General features: G+C 45.0%; 3 protein-coding genes across 3 annotated transcripts; 1 reads left to right on the forward strand and 2 right to left on the reverse strand.

Moving 5' to 3' along the window:
- Positions 1-3: 3 nt before the first annotated feature.
- BDB00DRAFT_940082 (uncharacterized protein) lies at positions 4-1,930 on the reverse strand (the record flags this gene model as incomplete). The annotated part of the gene is made up of 3 exons (XM_053129340.1): positions 4-326; positions 1,400-1,689; positions 1,789-1,930. The coding sequence occupies 3 exons, from the start codon at positions 1,928-1,930 to the stop codon at positions 75-77; spliced, it is 684 nt and encodes a 227-aa protein (XP_052978049.1). The 3' UTR covers positions 4-74.
- A 5,181-nt stretch (positions 1,931-7,111) lies between these two features.
- BDB00DRAFT_831439 (uncharacterized protein) lies at positions 7,112-8,595 on the forward strand. Its single transcript, XM_053124117.1, has 2 exons — positions 7,112-7,559; positions 7,647-8,595. The coding sequence occupies exons 1-2, from the start codon at positions 7,240-7,242 to the stop codon at positions 8,365-8,367; spliced, it is 1,041 nt and encodes a 346-aa protein (XP_052978050.1). The 5' UTR covers positions 7,112-7,239; the 3' UTR covers positions 8,368-8,595.
- A 1,304-nt stretch (positions 8,596-9,899) lies between these two features.
- Positions 9,900-12,990, reverse strand: BDB00DRAFT_873988 (uncharacterized protein; the record flags this gene model as incomplete). The annotated part of the gene is made up of 4 exons (XM_053127167.1): positions 9,900-11,911; positions 12,037-12,642; positions 12,743-12,818; positions 12,928-12,990. 4 exons carry the CDS (start codon positions 12,988-12,990, stop codon positions 9,900-9,902), a joined length of 2,757 nt encoding a protein of 918 aa, XP_052978051.1.
- Positions 12,991-14,545: the final 1,555 nt, after the last annotated feature.

Raw genomic sequence — 14,545 nt, forward strand, 5'->3', positions numbered from 1 at the left:
AAAGAATTGACTCTCGAAACACCCAAAAAAGAAAAAAAAAATTTGCTGCTGTTGTCGAATGCTGGAGGAGCTGCTTACTGGATACTCGGATGCTGGGAGCCGAACACTGAAGCTGGGAGCTGATTGCCGAGTGTCGATTGCCGAGTGTCGATTGCCGAGAGTCGAATGCCGAGAGTCGAATGCCAGAGAGTTGATCGCTGAGAGTCGAATGCCGAGAGTCGAATGCCGAGCGTCGATTGTCGAGAGTCAAATGCCGAGAGTCGAATACCAGAGAGACGAAGGCCAGAGAGACGATCGCCAGACAGTCGATTGCCGAGAGTCGAGTCCTAGGAGTCGAACGCGATCTACAGTGGCACCTGGCTCCTCATTGCGAACCCCACCATGGCAGACCAGACCAGACCAGCAGACAAGGCATCCAACCGAAAGGACACTACCATATTTCTATGGCGAAAAACCGAAAAGGATTTCTCCGTCCTCTGATCTCGCCTGAAGACCGGTTGTGACCAACACCGTTGAACGCCAGACTGGACAGCCCGCCCAAAGCAGGGACCGGTTGTAGGCAGCGAGGGGGACCACGGGAAAAAGGCTGAGACCAGGACCGACAGAGGCAAGACCAGGACCAAGGGAAGAGCCAGAGCCAAGGGAAGAGCCAGAGCCAGGGGAGGACCAGAGCCAGGGAAAGACCAGAGCCAGGGAGAAACCAGAACCAAGGGAAGAGCCAAGAGAAAGACCAGGAGGATCCAAGGGAGTGAAGGAAAAAGAAAAATGAAGGAAAGAAAGAGTGAAGAGAAAAAACGAAATGGCCTGAAAAATATGGGCGTTTTTATGCTTTTTGGATTGACCCGCCGCTTAAAAAAACACGTCACGTGACTTGTGATTCGTCATTCAAAAATATGTGAGAAAGCAAAGGGTAGGGAAGAAAATACATGTGCAGAAGAGACATGGTCAAGCGGTCAAGCGGTCAAGAAGAAGGCGTATGTGGTCCGCGTGTATTGATTGTCCTACGAAATATGTTTCATCGGTATCATGCAGGGCGTGCCCCGACGGTGTCGCCGCCTGTTTTTGAATAGAAAGATACGTGCACCCGTCAGGCCACAAGGCGCACAGACACGGTTTTAGCAACAAGATCGGGGGGCAAAGGAGATTGGAGGAAAGGGTTAAAAAGAGACAAGTCAGGCGAATAAAAAATCCCTGCCTCTTCGCATCACACACTTTTCTTTAGATATCAACGCGCACCGTCATTCCCGCTTACCGAGTGACTCGACGCTCTGTAACTTGCTGCACATAATGGCCTTAAGCAGCAGTAACAAGCGTTGTCTCGTTTCAATAGTTTTCTCTTCAGGGATTGTGGAGTTGGCTTCTAATACCGGATTTAGCTTGACTGTTCAGATTTACTTACGGTTGCGGCGATGGTTGGTGAGGCGGAAGGGAAAGTGGTGAGCACAGCGGCATAACAGGTATTCGTGGCAGTGGTGGTATCATCGGTAACGGTAGCAGGCGCAAGGACTGATCTTCTCCTCTTTGGATTCCTCTTCTCTACAACTTTTCTTTCTTTTCCTCTTTGTCCTTTCTCGGTGTCAACTTTTTCTTCAACCTTGACTTCGTCGTTCTTGGTAATGGGCGGTACAATGTCATTTGCAACAGGAGATGACGGTAATCGCACGACGGAAAAATCTCGCGGACTATGTACTGTTCAGATGAGAGAGCCAAACACGGGAATGACCAACTTTGTCGCAAAGGCGACAATTGTGGAGCGCGTTCGAGCGCAGTAATAACAGCGGAAAGTACATGCCAGCACTACAAAGCTAGCCCATAATGGCTGGTCAGAGGCAGCGTCAATGCAGAGCATAATGAGCTCGCAAATAGTATTGGGTAGAAGTATTAGCAGGAATGCTGAAACAGAGAGTACGATAGTAATGCGATCAGACATTATAGCTATAGTAATAAAAAACTGTAAAGATCAAAGCGACACTTTTTCTTCTGCACGTTTTTAATGTAAAAATGATTGGAAAAACAAACAAGTTGAGAAGTGGAAAGGTAAAGAAGTGACAGCAGTGCTACCGCCGTATGTTCGCAACATATAACATGCGCGTTTCCGGTTGATTTCAGGTACATGTCCCGTCAAACTCTTTTTTGTTGTCACGGTCTGTGCGTCCACCTCGTATGTATGAATAGACTCCTATAGTTTTGGTGCAAATAGAGATATTTGCATGTACAAACACAATGGATAATGAGTGTCTTATTGCTATGAGCTTTCAAGAATCTTGGCTGAAGAAGCACCTCTACTAAAGTTTTCGATGCCCATTGACTTTGGGTGTGACCGAAATCGAGGGACTACCAAGCGAAAAGTCCAATTTGTGCGATGCACAGCTTAGAATGTATCTCGCTCTTTCATGCAACTCCCACGCTGTACATACTTTCGGTCAGAAATCCTTCTTTTCTTATCGGTTGATACATAATTTAGTAAGGGCAAGATTTCAAGAGTCGCGCATAAACGTAGACCGAAAAAACATTCAATGTTTATTGATGCAGCATAAAACGCTTAAAAGCGTGTATTATATATTCTGCTCTTTTGACAGTTACTTGACACATATACATAATCTTATATAATAAACACATTGTACATTACTACTCGTTTCTGCTAACGCTGTTGTTCGTGAACAGACATGTATCCACTACTGGATCAATAGCCAAACCCTTGAAAAAAAAAAAACTACCGCTGGAGCTGGCACATCATATCTTTTCCAAATTTGCTCACCCTTTAAGATCGATTACAATGTATATGTACACGTGTCGCTGGTGGAGAGCGTTTCTGACCGAGAAACTATCGCGGGTGCTTGATACTCTTGAGCAGTATGCCAAAGCAGATAATGGCAGGACAAGCTGCAGCAGCGATCATGACGACAGGGCTTGGATTCAAGAATGGCTATACGGTTTCATGTTTTTCCAAAAAAAAAAAAAAAATCTGCCATACCAATACAATATGCACTCGCATTTTGAATAATCTCTCTGTTCGGATGAAAATGTTTTGGTACTTTCTCTCTCTCCCTCTTTGCAAAAGCATGGGCAGCCGTTGGTTATATGATGGGAGAAGGGAGTCATGGTCAAGAAAACTAAAACGAGCCCTAATTTTTCAGTTGTTCTGACTGAACTGGATGGCAGTAAAGCAGTCAAAGAATCGCTTGCTTTACTTTTGCAACAGAATAAACCCACTCTGAAAAAGCTGACTCTATGCAGCATTTTAGCGATGTTACAACAGCCAGGGATGCGCTCAACACGTGTTCGAACCTGTTCCATCTCATTATTTCAGCCGACCACCGTCTTTTAGAAGATCAAGCAGCAGCAGCAGCAGCAGAGAGCTACATCTTGCCAGGGAATACATTTTAGGGAAAAGATATCCAGTCTAAAGATCGTCCTCGAATTCGAGTTCTATATCCACGAGACACTAAAGTGAGGTCTAATTGGCCAACCGGGCGATTTCTCGCAAATCCGATCAGATGCGCAGAGGGGAGTGGGGCACGGAAGAGGGTAGTGCCAATAACCGCTATATGTCATCAACATCCTTCGCGACTGGATTTGCTCGACATGGAAATATCTCACTTTCTCGACCCTCAATTCTGGCGCCAGCTGCCGAACTTTGAGTACCTTGCCCCATCAAGAATGCAGTTGGCTTTTGGCGACGACGTGGCCAAGTTCTATCGTAGGATCATGTGCGAATCTCTCAAGTCGTTGCGGTACGGAACAGGATGGGCACGGTACTAACGCTATGCCATATGCTGCAAAAAAAACGATCTCACCCACAAAAGAGCAAGAGTGGCGAAGGAGGGGAAATAAGGAAAACAAGCAGTGAGCGAATGCCCGTGGTTTCCGAGAGATTATTTGTGTCTTCTTGCTCCTCCCACAGCATTGGTAGTCTGGAAGAAGTACCTTTTTTCATTTTCGAAACAGGAAACAGCAGCAGCTCACGTAATGAGAATATACCCTATTTTTATTTTTCAATATATTAACTTTTATAACGGTCCAATGGATTCTGCTGAGTACAATAAACAAAAATAACTCGATTGATCGAGTGTATACCAGGACGGCGATCTCTTGTGGCAAAGACACTCAATAACACGTATATTGCAAAGCCTATAGTGAATTACGTTTGAAGATACCGTATCTCTAAGAGACTATTATCATTTTTTTAACGAGTAAAGGATCGTCATTTTTTGATAAATAACGGATCACATATGTAGCAAAGAAGTAGAAGCATGATGAGAAAGAAAGAAAGAAAGAAAAAATACGCAAATACGATAACTTGTTCTTAGCATGATTACTTTTGCCTGAACTACGGAAGATTCCATTTTCACGTTGTGTTTCATTGTACATAATAGACGAATAGTATCATTTAACCAGCAGCACCAAGGATGAGACTCTTTGGAAGACTAACAGTACAAGTAACAAATCATCCCTTGTACACGTTGTTCAAAAGAATATGCAAAGGGTCCTATATTGCAGACGAACTAGATCTTACATCCAATAAATAGACCATATCACATTCTCTGATATGCTTGAGATGGACTCTCTTCTGGAATCGGCATTTTTTTTTGCCCTCCCAGCATCACTATGAGTGTGGTATGCTACTCTTCCGTTGCGTCAAGCACATCATTGTACAAAGGAGTCCATCTAGTAATAATACAGCATTTAACAAAGTCATATTGTGGCAGGCACCTACATATATATATATATATATATGTATATAAAAGGCAAAGAAAGAAAGAGAGAAAGAGGTACTCTATCGCTGGTCATCATCATCCCGTTGTGCTACAACAGGCCGTAATATTATTTGTGTATTCCTTACCCACCACCTGACCAGACAAAGCATCATAGATTTAGACATATCTGGCACTTTACAGCTCATGTACATACGGAGAATAAAAACCAGTCTACTTTTGGAGTGAAAACGTTCTGTAATCCACATCTCCATTGTTCTCACACAAACACACACACACATATATATATTTAGCTGGGTTGCGTTTTACTAGACGTAATGAGAAAGAGGTGCTTTAGCAGGTTAGGCCCACATACTCTCTCTCTCTCTCTCTATCTCTATGTATCAGTCAGTCTATAAGCGCTAAGACTCTCGTTACCCCTGCTTGCGTGTGGAGTGTATGGAAACATGATGCTGCTGCTGCACGGACATCTAATCTATTGTATCATCGTGCTTCTGCCAATGAAGCGTTACTCCACTCGCTTATCATACCTCACTACTACCAGGTCATCAAATGATCAGAGGCTGGTCTATCGAAGCAACAGAATGCACTTTAATGAAATCAACAATAAGGTTGTTTAAATTGTCATCATCAACCTTGATGATCATTGGTTTTACAGTGCTATAGGTGCTGCAGAAGATTGTCTGACTTTATGGAAGCTTACACCATGATGCATGGCATAATAACATAACTTGTATTTGTTTGCATGCAGGCATATGAGGTAACCGGTCTTGCGTGTCCCCCACCCTTGGTTTCGTTGCCAGGAAACCCATTTTTTTTTATTTGGGAACGGCGTGGGGGTGTCTCATTATTATGATTGTTTCTGCTTAGAATATATATTGGCTTGTTCAAAAGTGAGGGGGATGCATCGTAAGAAATGACAAGTGTGGGGGGGGGGAGGGAGGGTATTTCTGCGTTTGAACGTGGAAACGATTGCTATTGGAAGTTTCTCATTGTTACAAAACAGGTCAACTATCGTGTAGCGTGGACATTTATACCCTTCACTCTTGTTTATGTGCTGCTGCTGCTGCTGTTGTTGTTGTTATGGTGATTAACTTGTTTTTTTTTGGGGGGTGGGGGTGGGAAAGGATCGTTTGGGTCACACAACAAGCTCATCACCAACCCAGCCACCATGACGTCCTTGGATAATAACGCTATTACTTGCACGGAGAATGGAATGACCTTTTTGGGTTTTTTGAAATATACTCCAAGTTCGAAAGAAAGAAAGAAAGAAAGAAAGGAATGCTATACTATGAGTGTTTGATGGTTGGATGGATCACAAGTAGAATTGATGGGTAACCTGATAAGACCAGCATATAAGCAATGCATATGTAGTGGTTTTTTTTCCCTGTCAAGTGTGTTACCGTACGCGGGATAAAACGATGGCAACGTATAGCCGTCTTCTGGGATAGTATTTCTTTTCTTATCAGAGCCCGTTACATGTTGTATATGTATAAGTAGCAAAGGAGACGGGGCAGAAGGAATTACCATAATAAGCAATCATCCGCGGTTCCACAAGAACAACGAGGTGGCTGCGGCAAGTTATTTCTTTGAATTGCTGTTTGCATTGTATTTAATTGTTTGATGTTTGGGGACTCAAAAAGGTGGATGATGACTGTATCAGCGCTATTATTAGTCCTCGTAAGCTTATGCAGCAAGTAGCAGTGGCATAGTATAACAAGTAATTATATGCTGAGGTCGATCATCGTCATTGTCGACCTTGGTGCTTAATAGCCTTTTGCCTTTGCTCGATGACATATGCGCATGATGATGTGCGTCGATTACATCAGAGGCAGACATTATAAGAAAGAGAATCTCTGCCCCCCCCCCCCGACATTCCGCAATTTAACAAATTGCTTTTTGTAAAACAAACAACAACCAAACAGGGTCATTCCTTCTTGCCCCCACCCCCCCTTTTTTTCTTTCTCTCTATTTAATGGTTCATGATAGCAACTGGATTTACATTGGTTGGAAAGGGGGGAAAAAGTGTTCGGCGAGTAATGACTCACTCTTGGACCACGCACCGTTTCTATTGGTCTATGTCTGTGTGTGTGTGTGTGTGTGAGAGTTAACCTCCTTACCATGATCTACTACTACTACTACTACTACTACTTTGCGCACATATTCAGTGTAGTAGTGGGCCCTGAAAAATTAAAAAACAGGTGCCTGAAAGCAGAAAGGAACATCTGAAACCTCCCGTAACCAATAGAATCGCAATCAGCAATCAGCAATTTTTTAAAGATCCGACAGGGCTTCATTTCATGCTAAAATTTTAGGGCCCAACAACATATAAAAGGGACTAGGTGCGATGGGCGGATCCCAACCCGAAAAAAAAAACTTTTTTTTTTTTTTTACAGCAACAACCTTTTCTGTGCCTTTGCTTCTTTCCCCTCTCCCACCACCAACGACAAGAACAAGAAACAACAACAGCAACAGCAACAGCAGCAGCAGTAATAGCAGCAACATCATCGACTCATACGCACAAATGATCACCAACGGCAAAGGACCCATCTTTGTAACAAACGCTGACGGCGACAAGGGCTATGCTATTGTCCAGCGCATGCTCCAGTTCCCATCCAAATACTCACATCTCCCACGGTATCCCGTCTATGCCGGCCTGCCCGATGCATCCACCGCCAGAGCCACCTCGCTCAAAGAACAGGGCGTAAACCTGCGTGCTTTTGATATCTTCAACGACCACACGGCTGCTGTCGACGCTCTGCGTGACGTGGCCAAGCTCTGCTTGATTGTGGATCCTTTGAGCGAACGCATCAGTCGTGCCAATGCGTTCCAATATGCCAAGGCGTAAGTCTTTCCTTTCTTTCTCTTTTTATTTGGCTTGTTGTCGTACTCTATAGAAATACTCATCACCCCCCGCCCCCTCCAAAATAGATTCATCGACGCAGCCAAAGAAGCGCAAGTCAACCACATCATTTTCCTAACACCGTTTTCGCCGCTCGACCCCGTATCGCCGCCATCGTCGCCCTTCCGCGATCCCGCCCAGTGTGTCAGCTTGGCCGACCCAACCACATACCGCAGCCAATACATGATGATTGAAACCTATCTGCGCACCCAATGCGACAACTGCACCATCCTGCGCTACCCAGGCATCCTGTACGAGCACTTGCGCGTCTTTCGCAAATACATTGTCGAGAACAACGCCTTTCCGGTGTCAGGCCAGCATCTTGAATTCGCCATCGAGTCCTCCAGCATGGCCGATATCGCCCATGGGACCGCCTGTATTGCGTATGCACCCACTACGCGCCATCGCAGCAACGTGTACAAACTGACTGGCCCACAGCTGCTCACATTGGAAGAAGTCAGCACGCGCGTCCTCAGCTGTCTCCGACGCGAAGATGCCGAGCTTAACCTGATCGACCTCAAGGCGCTGGAGCAGATTCTGTACGAAAGCATCGGCAACCAGGAACATGTTGCGTTCCTGCTTGAGGTATGGGGTCTCCAGCAAAAGTCAATGGCCGGCGGCCGGTTTGAAATCACCCGCGATCTCGAGGCATTGACGGGACAAAGCGGGAAAACTCTGAATGAATATTTCGAGGATGATAACGTTCAAGATGTATTCCGCTCACCCATGCCAACTCCTTTCGTTGCCTAAAAGAGTAACCTACACACTGCCCTATTATACTACTACTACTACTACCCTCTTCTTTTGCATATACATACTGAACCTGTTTCCCCCCCCCTACTTTTCATATACACATCTCATATACAAAGAAACACCTCGCTCGCTCCCTCTTCTCTCTCTCTCTCTCTCTCTTACTCATATGCACATACACTAAAATAACTGTATCTACATCTACATCATCATCATCATCATCATCATCATCATCTCTCATCCGAACCACCGCGCCCCAGTGTCGTCACACGCTTTTGCAATCTTTGCACTTTACCCCAAATGTTTTCTTTTTTTTTTTCATATATAGCTTTAGTTTACTTTTGTACATACATAAAAAAAATATATAACATGCTTCTTTATCTTATCATCCTACGGGGGGACGGATTCACGAATGCTGATTGGTCCGATAAGGAAGCAGAGATCCTACATGAACCTTATATATCTCCAAAGTATCATCCAAGGACAAACAAACAAATAGCCATCTCCATTACCACATATACTCCAGTCACACACACAGAACAGCATCATTTATCTCACATGATGCTCCTTGATGTTGGGATGACAAGTTGGTTTTTTGGCTTCCACTGTCCGTCTCGCATCCCAATCCACCTACCACATTCTGATTGGTCATTGAGTAGAAAAACTTACCTAATAGGCCTCAACTAGAGAATAAGCACAGGGTTCTCTCTTACTTTGTGTAATCCGAGATCGGTGGAGATTAAGCTTCATTTGGTCTGCTCCCCGCCCTTCCTTTCTAACCATGACATAACACTTGCCACAAAATAGAGCATTGTGCCGTGCATTATGCCCCCCCACCCACGCTCAAGTGCTCTGTGAAATTCACGCCCCGAGAATCAGATAATAGCCAACGTTTCAATACAAACGATTGGCAGGTGGACCATCAAATTTGATTGTTCACTTTCTATCGAGCTCTAGTGATCGAACACTAGTAAAACAGTTTACTATATTCAGTTGCTGCTATTACTGTCTCAAAGTATGCTCTGAATCAAAAAACGAGTAATCCCCCACCAAAGTATTCTATGTTCATTGAAACGACCCACTCGACCGCACAGTGATGAAAGTGGGTTCTTCAGCACGTTGTGCGCTTGAAAAAAAAAAAAAGGATCACACTGTCTGTCTGATTCCATTACAAGAGGTCCTAGTCTGTAAAAAGTCATTGTAACGGGATCTCTCCAATCCTGACAAGAAGAAACAGAAACAAGTGGATATATTATATATGTTTGGTTTTTTGGAGGAAAAAAAAAAAGAGATGTCTATGTAACGGGCCTCCTTGGTAAAAAAAAAAAAAAAGTAAGAAGCGGGGTATGTAGAAGAAATATTTATAGAGATAGGGGGTTTGGATGTGAGTTTCCCTTCTTTTTGGAATGGCTAGATGGAGGTGGGGAGAGGTGGTTTTTTTTGGTCTGTGTACATGTATATACGGAATTGAAGGTGAAAGGTTGAAAGGGGAAAAGAAGAAAGTGGTGTATAAATAGAGAGAGCAAGACGTTTTACGTTCGCTTACGAGCTGCAGTATCAGCATCAGATAGATTGCTAGGCTTTGCAGAAGGTAACGAAAAGCTTCGTACATGGCCAGTGAGTATCTTAGTCGTTGTGGAGGCCGTGCGACTGGATATCGATTCTCCCGACTTGGGCGGTGTGTGAGAAGGATGGGGTGAAGAAGTGGATAATACCGAATGATGGTGATGCGCTTGATCGTCGTCATCGTCGTCGCTCCAACTGTCACGCTGATGATCGTAAACATCTGAATGCAACGTAGTCGGTCGAGTCATTTCAGAGCTCTTACGGAACGGCCAGAACCCAGTGCTTCGTTTGGTAGTTTCATCCGGCTCTTCCCAACTCGTCATGCTACTCGTGTTGGTGCTGTAGCTGCTGCTCAATCGAACAAGCGAGCTGGCATTACTCAATAACGAGCTGGTGTTGATGCTGTTACTGCTCGTGCTGCCGCTGTTGTTGTTGTTATTGTTCATGCTCCCTCCCCCACCATGACTGCCAACAGCGTTGCTGTTCCCTCCGTTATTGGCAGTATTGGATCGACCGTACGCAGGGGACGTTGTGGCGCGCTGTTTGGGCGGTTCTCGGAGCACGCTCAGCTCATCAATGATCTTTTCACTGACCCAGGGCCGCATCAACAGATACTGTGTGATCAGCTGCTGCTCGACCTCAATGCCTTGATCGCCATCCACATCCACACCAAACAAAGCCGACGAGTTGCTCATTCGGTTCTTGGACGACGACGTGCGATGCAAAGCGTTTGTCAAGACCGAAGGTCCGAACGAATGTTTGCGCGACGCTTTTACATACGATGCCGGAGGCCGTTGCGGATACGCTGGCGCACGTTGGAAATGGTGAATCAAATTCACAACGTCCTGAACGCGCGAGTCGTCTTGTGCTGCTGTAGCTGCTGCTGCTCCTTGACGGCCTTTCTTCACTGCCGCCAACAGATAGGTCATGTCATGGATAAACACGCCCAAGAATGGCACCACCGGTTTGGTCCATCTGCGTCTCGTCTCTAGACCCATGTGCTCGCGATACCGGCCGTAATTCTCAGACTCGGACATGAGCGCATTGAGGAGGTCCAGCCTCCCCATCCGTTTCTTCGGAATGCAATCCCACGTCCGTCGAAGTCGCTGCACAGGCGGAGTCCCCAGGGCCGACACAATCGCCTTGAGTGTTTGGTAGTTGCTCAGCGACAGGCACTTTGTTGCTACCTTGATCCATCGGTTGATCAGTTCAGCCCGTCGTGACGCTTCTTGCGGTAATAGGATCGAGTGCTCGATCGCCCGCGTAATGTAATTGAAGAAATCGGTCGAGGCCACGACTTTGGGATGGGGCGAACGTGGCGAGTGCGACAGCAATGCGTCCGGCGGGATGTCGCGGAAAATGGCAAATTCTATCAGCGTCAGCTGATAAGCGACCAGGTGTGGTGGAAATTGCATGACGTTTGGCACCGTTGCTGCGCTCATGTAGAGCGTTCGGACTCGATTCAGTGTTTCGCGCGTTTCTGCAACTGCTGTCGTGCGCTGCAAGATTGTGTCATTCAGCTCACTGTCCAGCAGTGTACTGTTGTTGTTTTCCGTTGACGACGACGACGACGACGACAATTCGGTGGCTGCATACGAAGACAAGGCACGCTTTCGTTGTTTGCATTCGCTCAGCGAAGCTTCCAAATCATCCAACTGGTCTTGCAATCGTCGATGCGTGGTCAACAATGGCGGAACAGGAATGTTTGGAACGTAGTCGATTGTTTGTGTCGCAGTCGGCGGTGCCAAACTGTCTCCCGTGTTGGTTTGGGCGGGCACCAAAATACGTGCATCGACAATGGACTCGGCCAAGACGTCGATAGGTGATATGCTGGATCGATGTTGGTGGTGATGCGAAGTTGTCAGTGATCGAGGACGGGTATCGACCATGGGCAGATGCGAGTATGCATCGGTCATGGTATGTGGACGTGGTGGGGGTATGCTGCCACTTCGTTGCATCGTTGTTGCTCGCGTTTCGTCTGGAAAAAGCCAAGGGGAAAACAGATTGCATCAATTAAAAGTGTTTTGTGTACATCACGAGAACCTTAAAAAAAGCTGATGGGATTTGTTGTTGGTGTCGTCAACGTTTAGAGGAACTTCTTACCATGGTTATTATCAAAATCTATAACTTCATCGTCGTCGTCATCATCATCATCGTCATCATCGTCGTCGTCGTCGGCTAGTCTCACTTCCTCCTCATCCTTAACTTCACTTTTGCGTTCTTCCTCTATAATATCCTCATTGTCCGATATTTCATGATCACTCGTTTGATCTGCAAAACTGACAGAATTGCCACGACCACGGTTATTTCGTTTCACAAATGCAGTAGTGGATGTAGCGACGGCTTCTTGTTCGCTATGCGAGTGATGATGTTGCTGTTGCTGCGGCTGTGTCGGCTGAGGTGGGTGTTGTGGCAAAGCGTTGGGGACCCTGTTTGGTTTTGGAGGTACCGTGGGCTTGTTATGCATCCTTGCAGGCTTTGGCGGGAGTGGTGGGGGTGTTTTTACTGGAGAGCCGCTACTCCGATCATCATCGTGGTTGTGATGGTAGTTGTGGTGATGTGGATGGTTAGAATGAATCAAATGATGATGCTGTTGTTGCTGTTGTCGAGGTACGGGGGATCTTTGCACAGCAATTTCTTCCAGATGCAATAAACTTGATCGGATGATGGATAACGAGTTTTCATATTGCATAGGCTTCGATACCACAGCTAATAATTGGGAAAGCATCAGTATATCCTCATCCTCATCATCAATCATTGAAACCCTTCCTTCTCCTCATCCTATCCAACTGCCTCCCTAAGTTCTTACTGTGATGAACAAACTTGACTCCATGGAGATTCTGTGTGGATAACTCTACTGCAGATAGAAATCTCGTATATGCATCCTACGAACGGGGTTCAAGTTCGTTTTGTGAATACACAACAACACCTTCATAAAGTTTTTTTTTTTCGTACAGCACAATTAAAGAAGGAGTCCTTGATATATATATATACCTTAATATGACCCTCGTCAAGCAGCTGTGATGCCTCCGTGTAAATGAGTTGAAGATGCTCCATTGAGTATGTACAATAAGGTTATGGTGTGGGCCCTCGAACCTCCCGAGAATGTTATATATGTTGCGGTGGTTGAGCAAAACAAGAAAAAAGTAGAAACAAAACGGGTGCTCTTTTAGATATAAAACAATGGGGTAGAAAGGTAGAAATAAAAAATAATATAAAAAGAGGGAGAAAAATCAATCGTGGGGAGGGGAGGGAAAGGAAAGAGAGTAATGTATAATGTTGGGGTCAATGTATGTCTTTATCGTTATAATCTTTCTTCGAGAGACTCTGTGTTGCTGTAGTAGTGAGGTCAATGACTGCTGCCTGTTTTTTTTTCAACTTGTCACCGGGCCAAGCGTGTGTGTGTGTATATAGATAGGTTGGTAGTCTACTACAAGTCGGCTTTACTACTCGTTTCGTCTTTCTTTTGTTGGAAACAGGTTCTTTTTTTGTCGAAGATTGGCTGTTGGGTGTTTTTATGGGTTGTTCTGTTTCTCTTTTTTTTTTTTGTTCTTTCCTTGGTTAAGCAAGTGAGCCCACAATTGCCCTTTTATTCGTTTCTTTTTTGAGGGATTTGGTCAATTCGCAATTTGTAACCCGATATCCGCTGCTTATCGTATATAAAAACCGAAAAGGAAGAAGAGCACACCAAGCGGAGGGGGGGGATGACGCGAAAGAGGTTTGAGTGCAATAACGGAGTTCATCCATCTGTAGACCAATCACAGGTTCGGTTCGGCGAGCCTTCCGAAAGAGAGAGAGAGACGTGCCACGGTTATTCATGTTACTACTACTGTGTTGTAAGGCAAGCTTCACTCACTTTTGTTGAACTCTTTTCAGCGCCGCACGGCTTTCTTTTTCTATTGTGTGGCGCGTGATCATATGGGGTCCTGTTTACACCATTGCCGTCATCATTATCATCATTATTAACGGTTACCTGTTTTGTCTTATGGGCTGCGTAAGTTACAGTAAATATATGAAAAGATAAGCTTGTCTGGACATGCTACCGGATCACAACAATCCAAAGAGCGTGCCTTGTACAAAATGAAGCGCCAATGTGGCATATGTATAAATATCAGCAACTGCTGTTGTTACCCGTCTATTGTGTGAGTCGTACAGAATGAAGTAGCGCATGTAAAGAATACAAAACTCTCCAGTCACCTGAATCAGCCATGTGCTGTTATTATTTGCTTTGGGCAGTTTTTACGCTCCTTGTCTGTTGTGATGTGTGCGACGTGTGTGTATGCTATTGTATTGGTTGTTGGGATAATGATGATTCAATTACACACGACTACATGCGCAAAATCATCATCATTATAAACTATCTATGTAAAAGCTCTTTAGCAAATGTCTACTATAACATTTTGGAGGCTGTTGTCGTTGGCTCTGATGACAATCTTAGTGATACCTGAATAAGAAAGCTTAAATTCAAGAACGGACAAGGATGACGGTGGTATATCATATGCTTCTTTAAACCTGTAAAGGTACTTGCGGGCCGACTTTATCCGATCGATCAGCATTCCATTGAAATAAACTCTTTTAGAGGCCGTGATGCTTGTTCGAAATGATGTTTGCC

Source organism: Zychaea mexicana (assembly GCF_025766255.1).
Source record: "Zychaea mexicana strain RSA 1403 chromosome Unknown BDB00scaffold_54, whole genome shotgun sequence".
NCBI lineage: Eukaryota > Fungi > Mucoromycota > Mucoromycetes > Mucorales > Lichtheimiaceae > Zychaea > Zychaea mexicana.

Bases quoted from the DNA above. Each gene is read 5' to 3' on its own strand.
- BDB00DRAFT_831439 (XM_053124117.1), top strand. From the start codon at position 7,240: ATGATCACCAACGGCAAAGGACCCATCTTTGTAACAAACGCTGACGGC. The intron at 7,560-7,646 runs GTAAGTCTTTCC...CCTCCAAAATAG, and splicing joins GCGTTCCAATATGCCAAGGC to ATTCATCGACGCAGCCAAAG.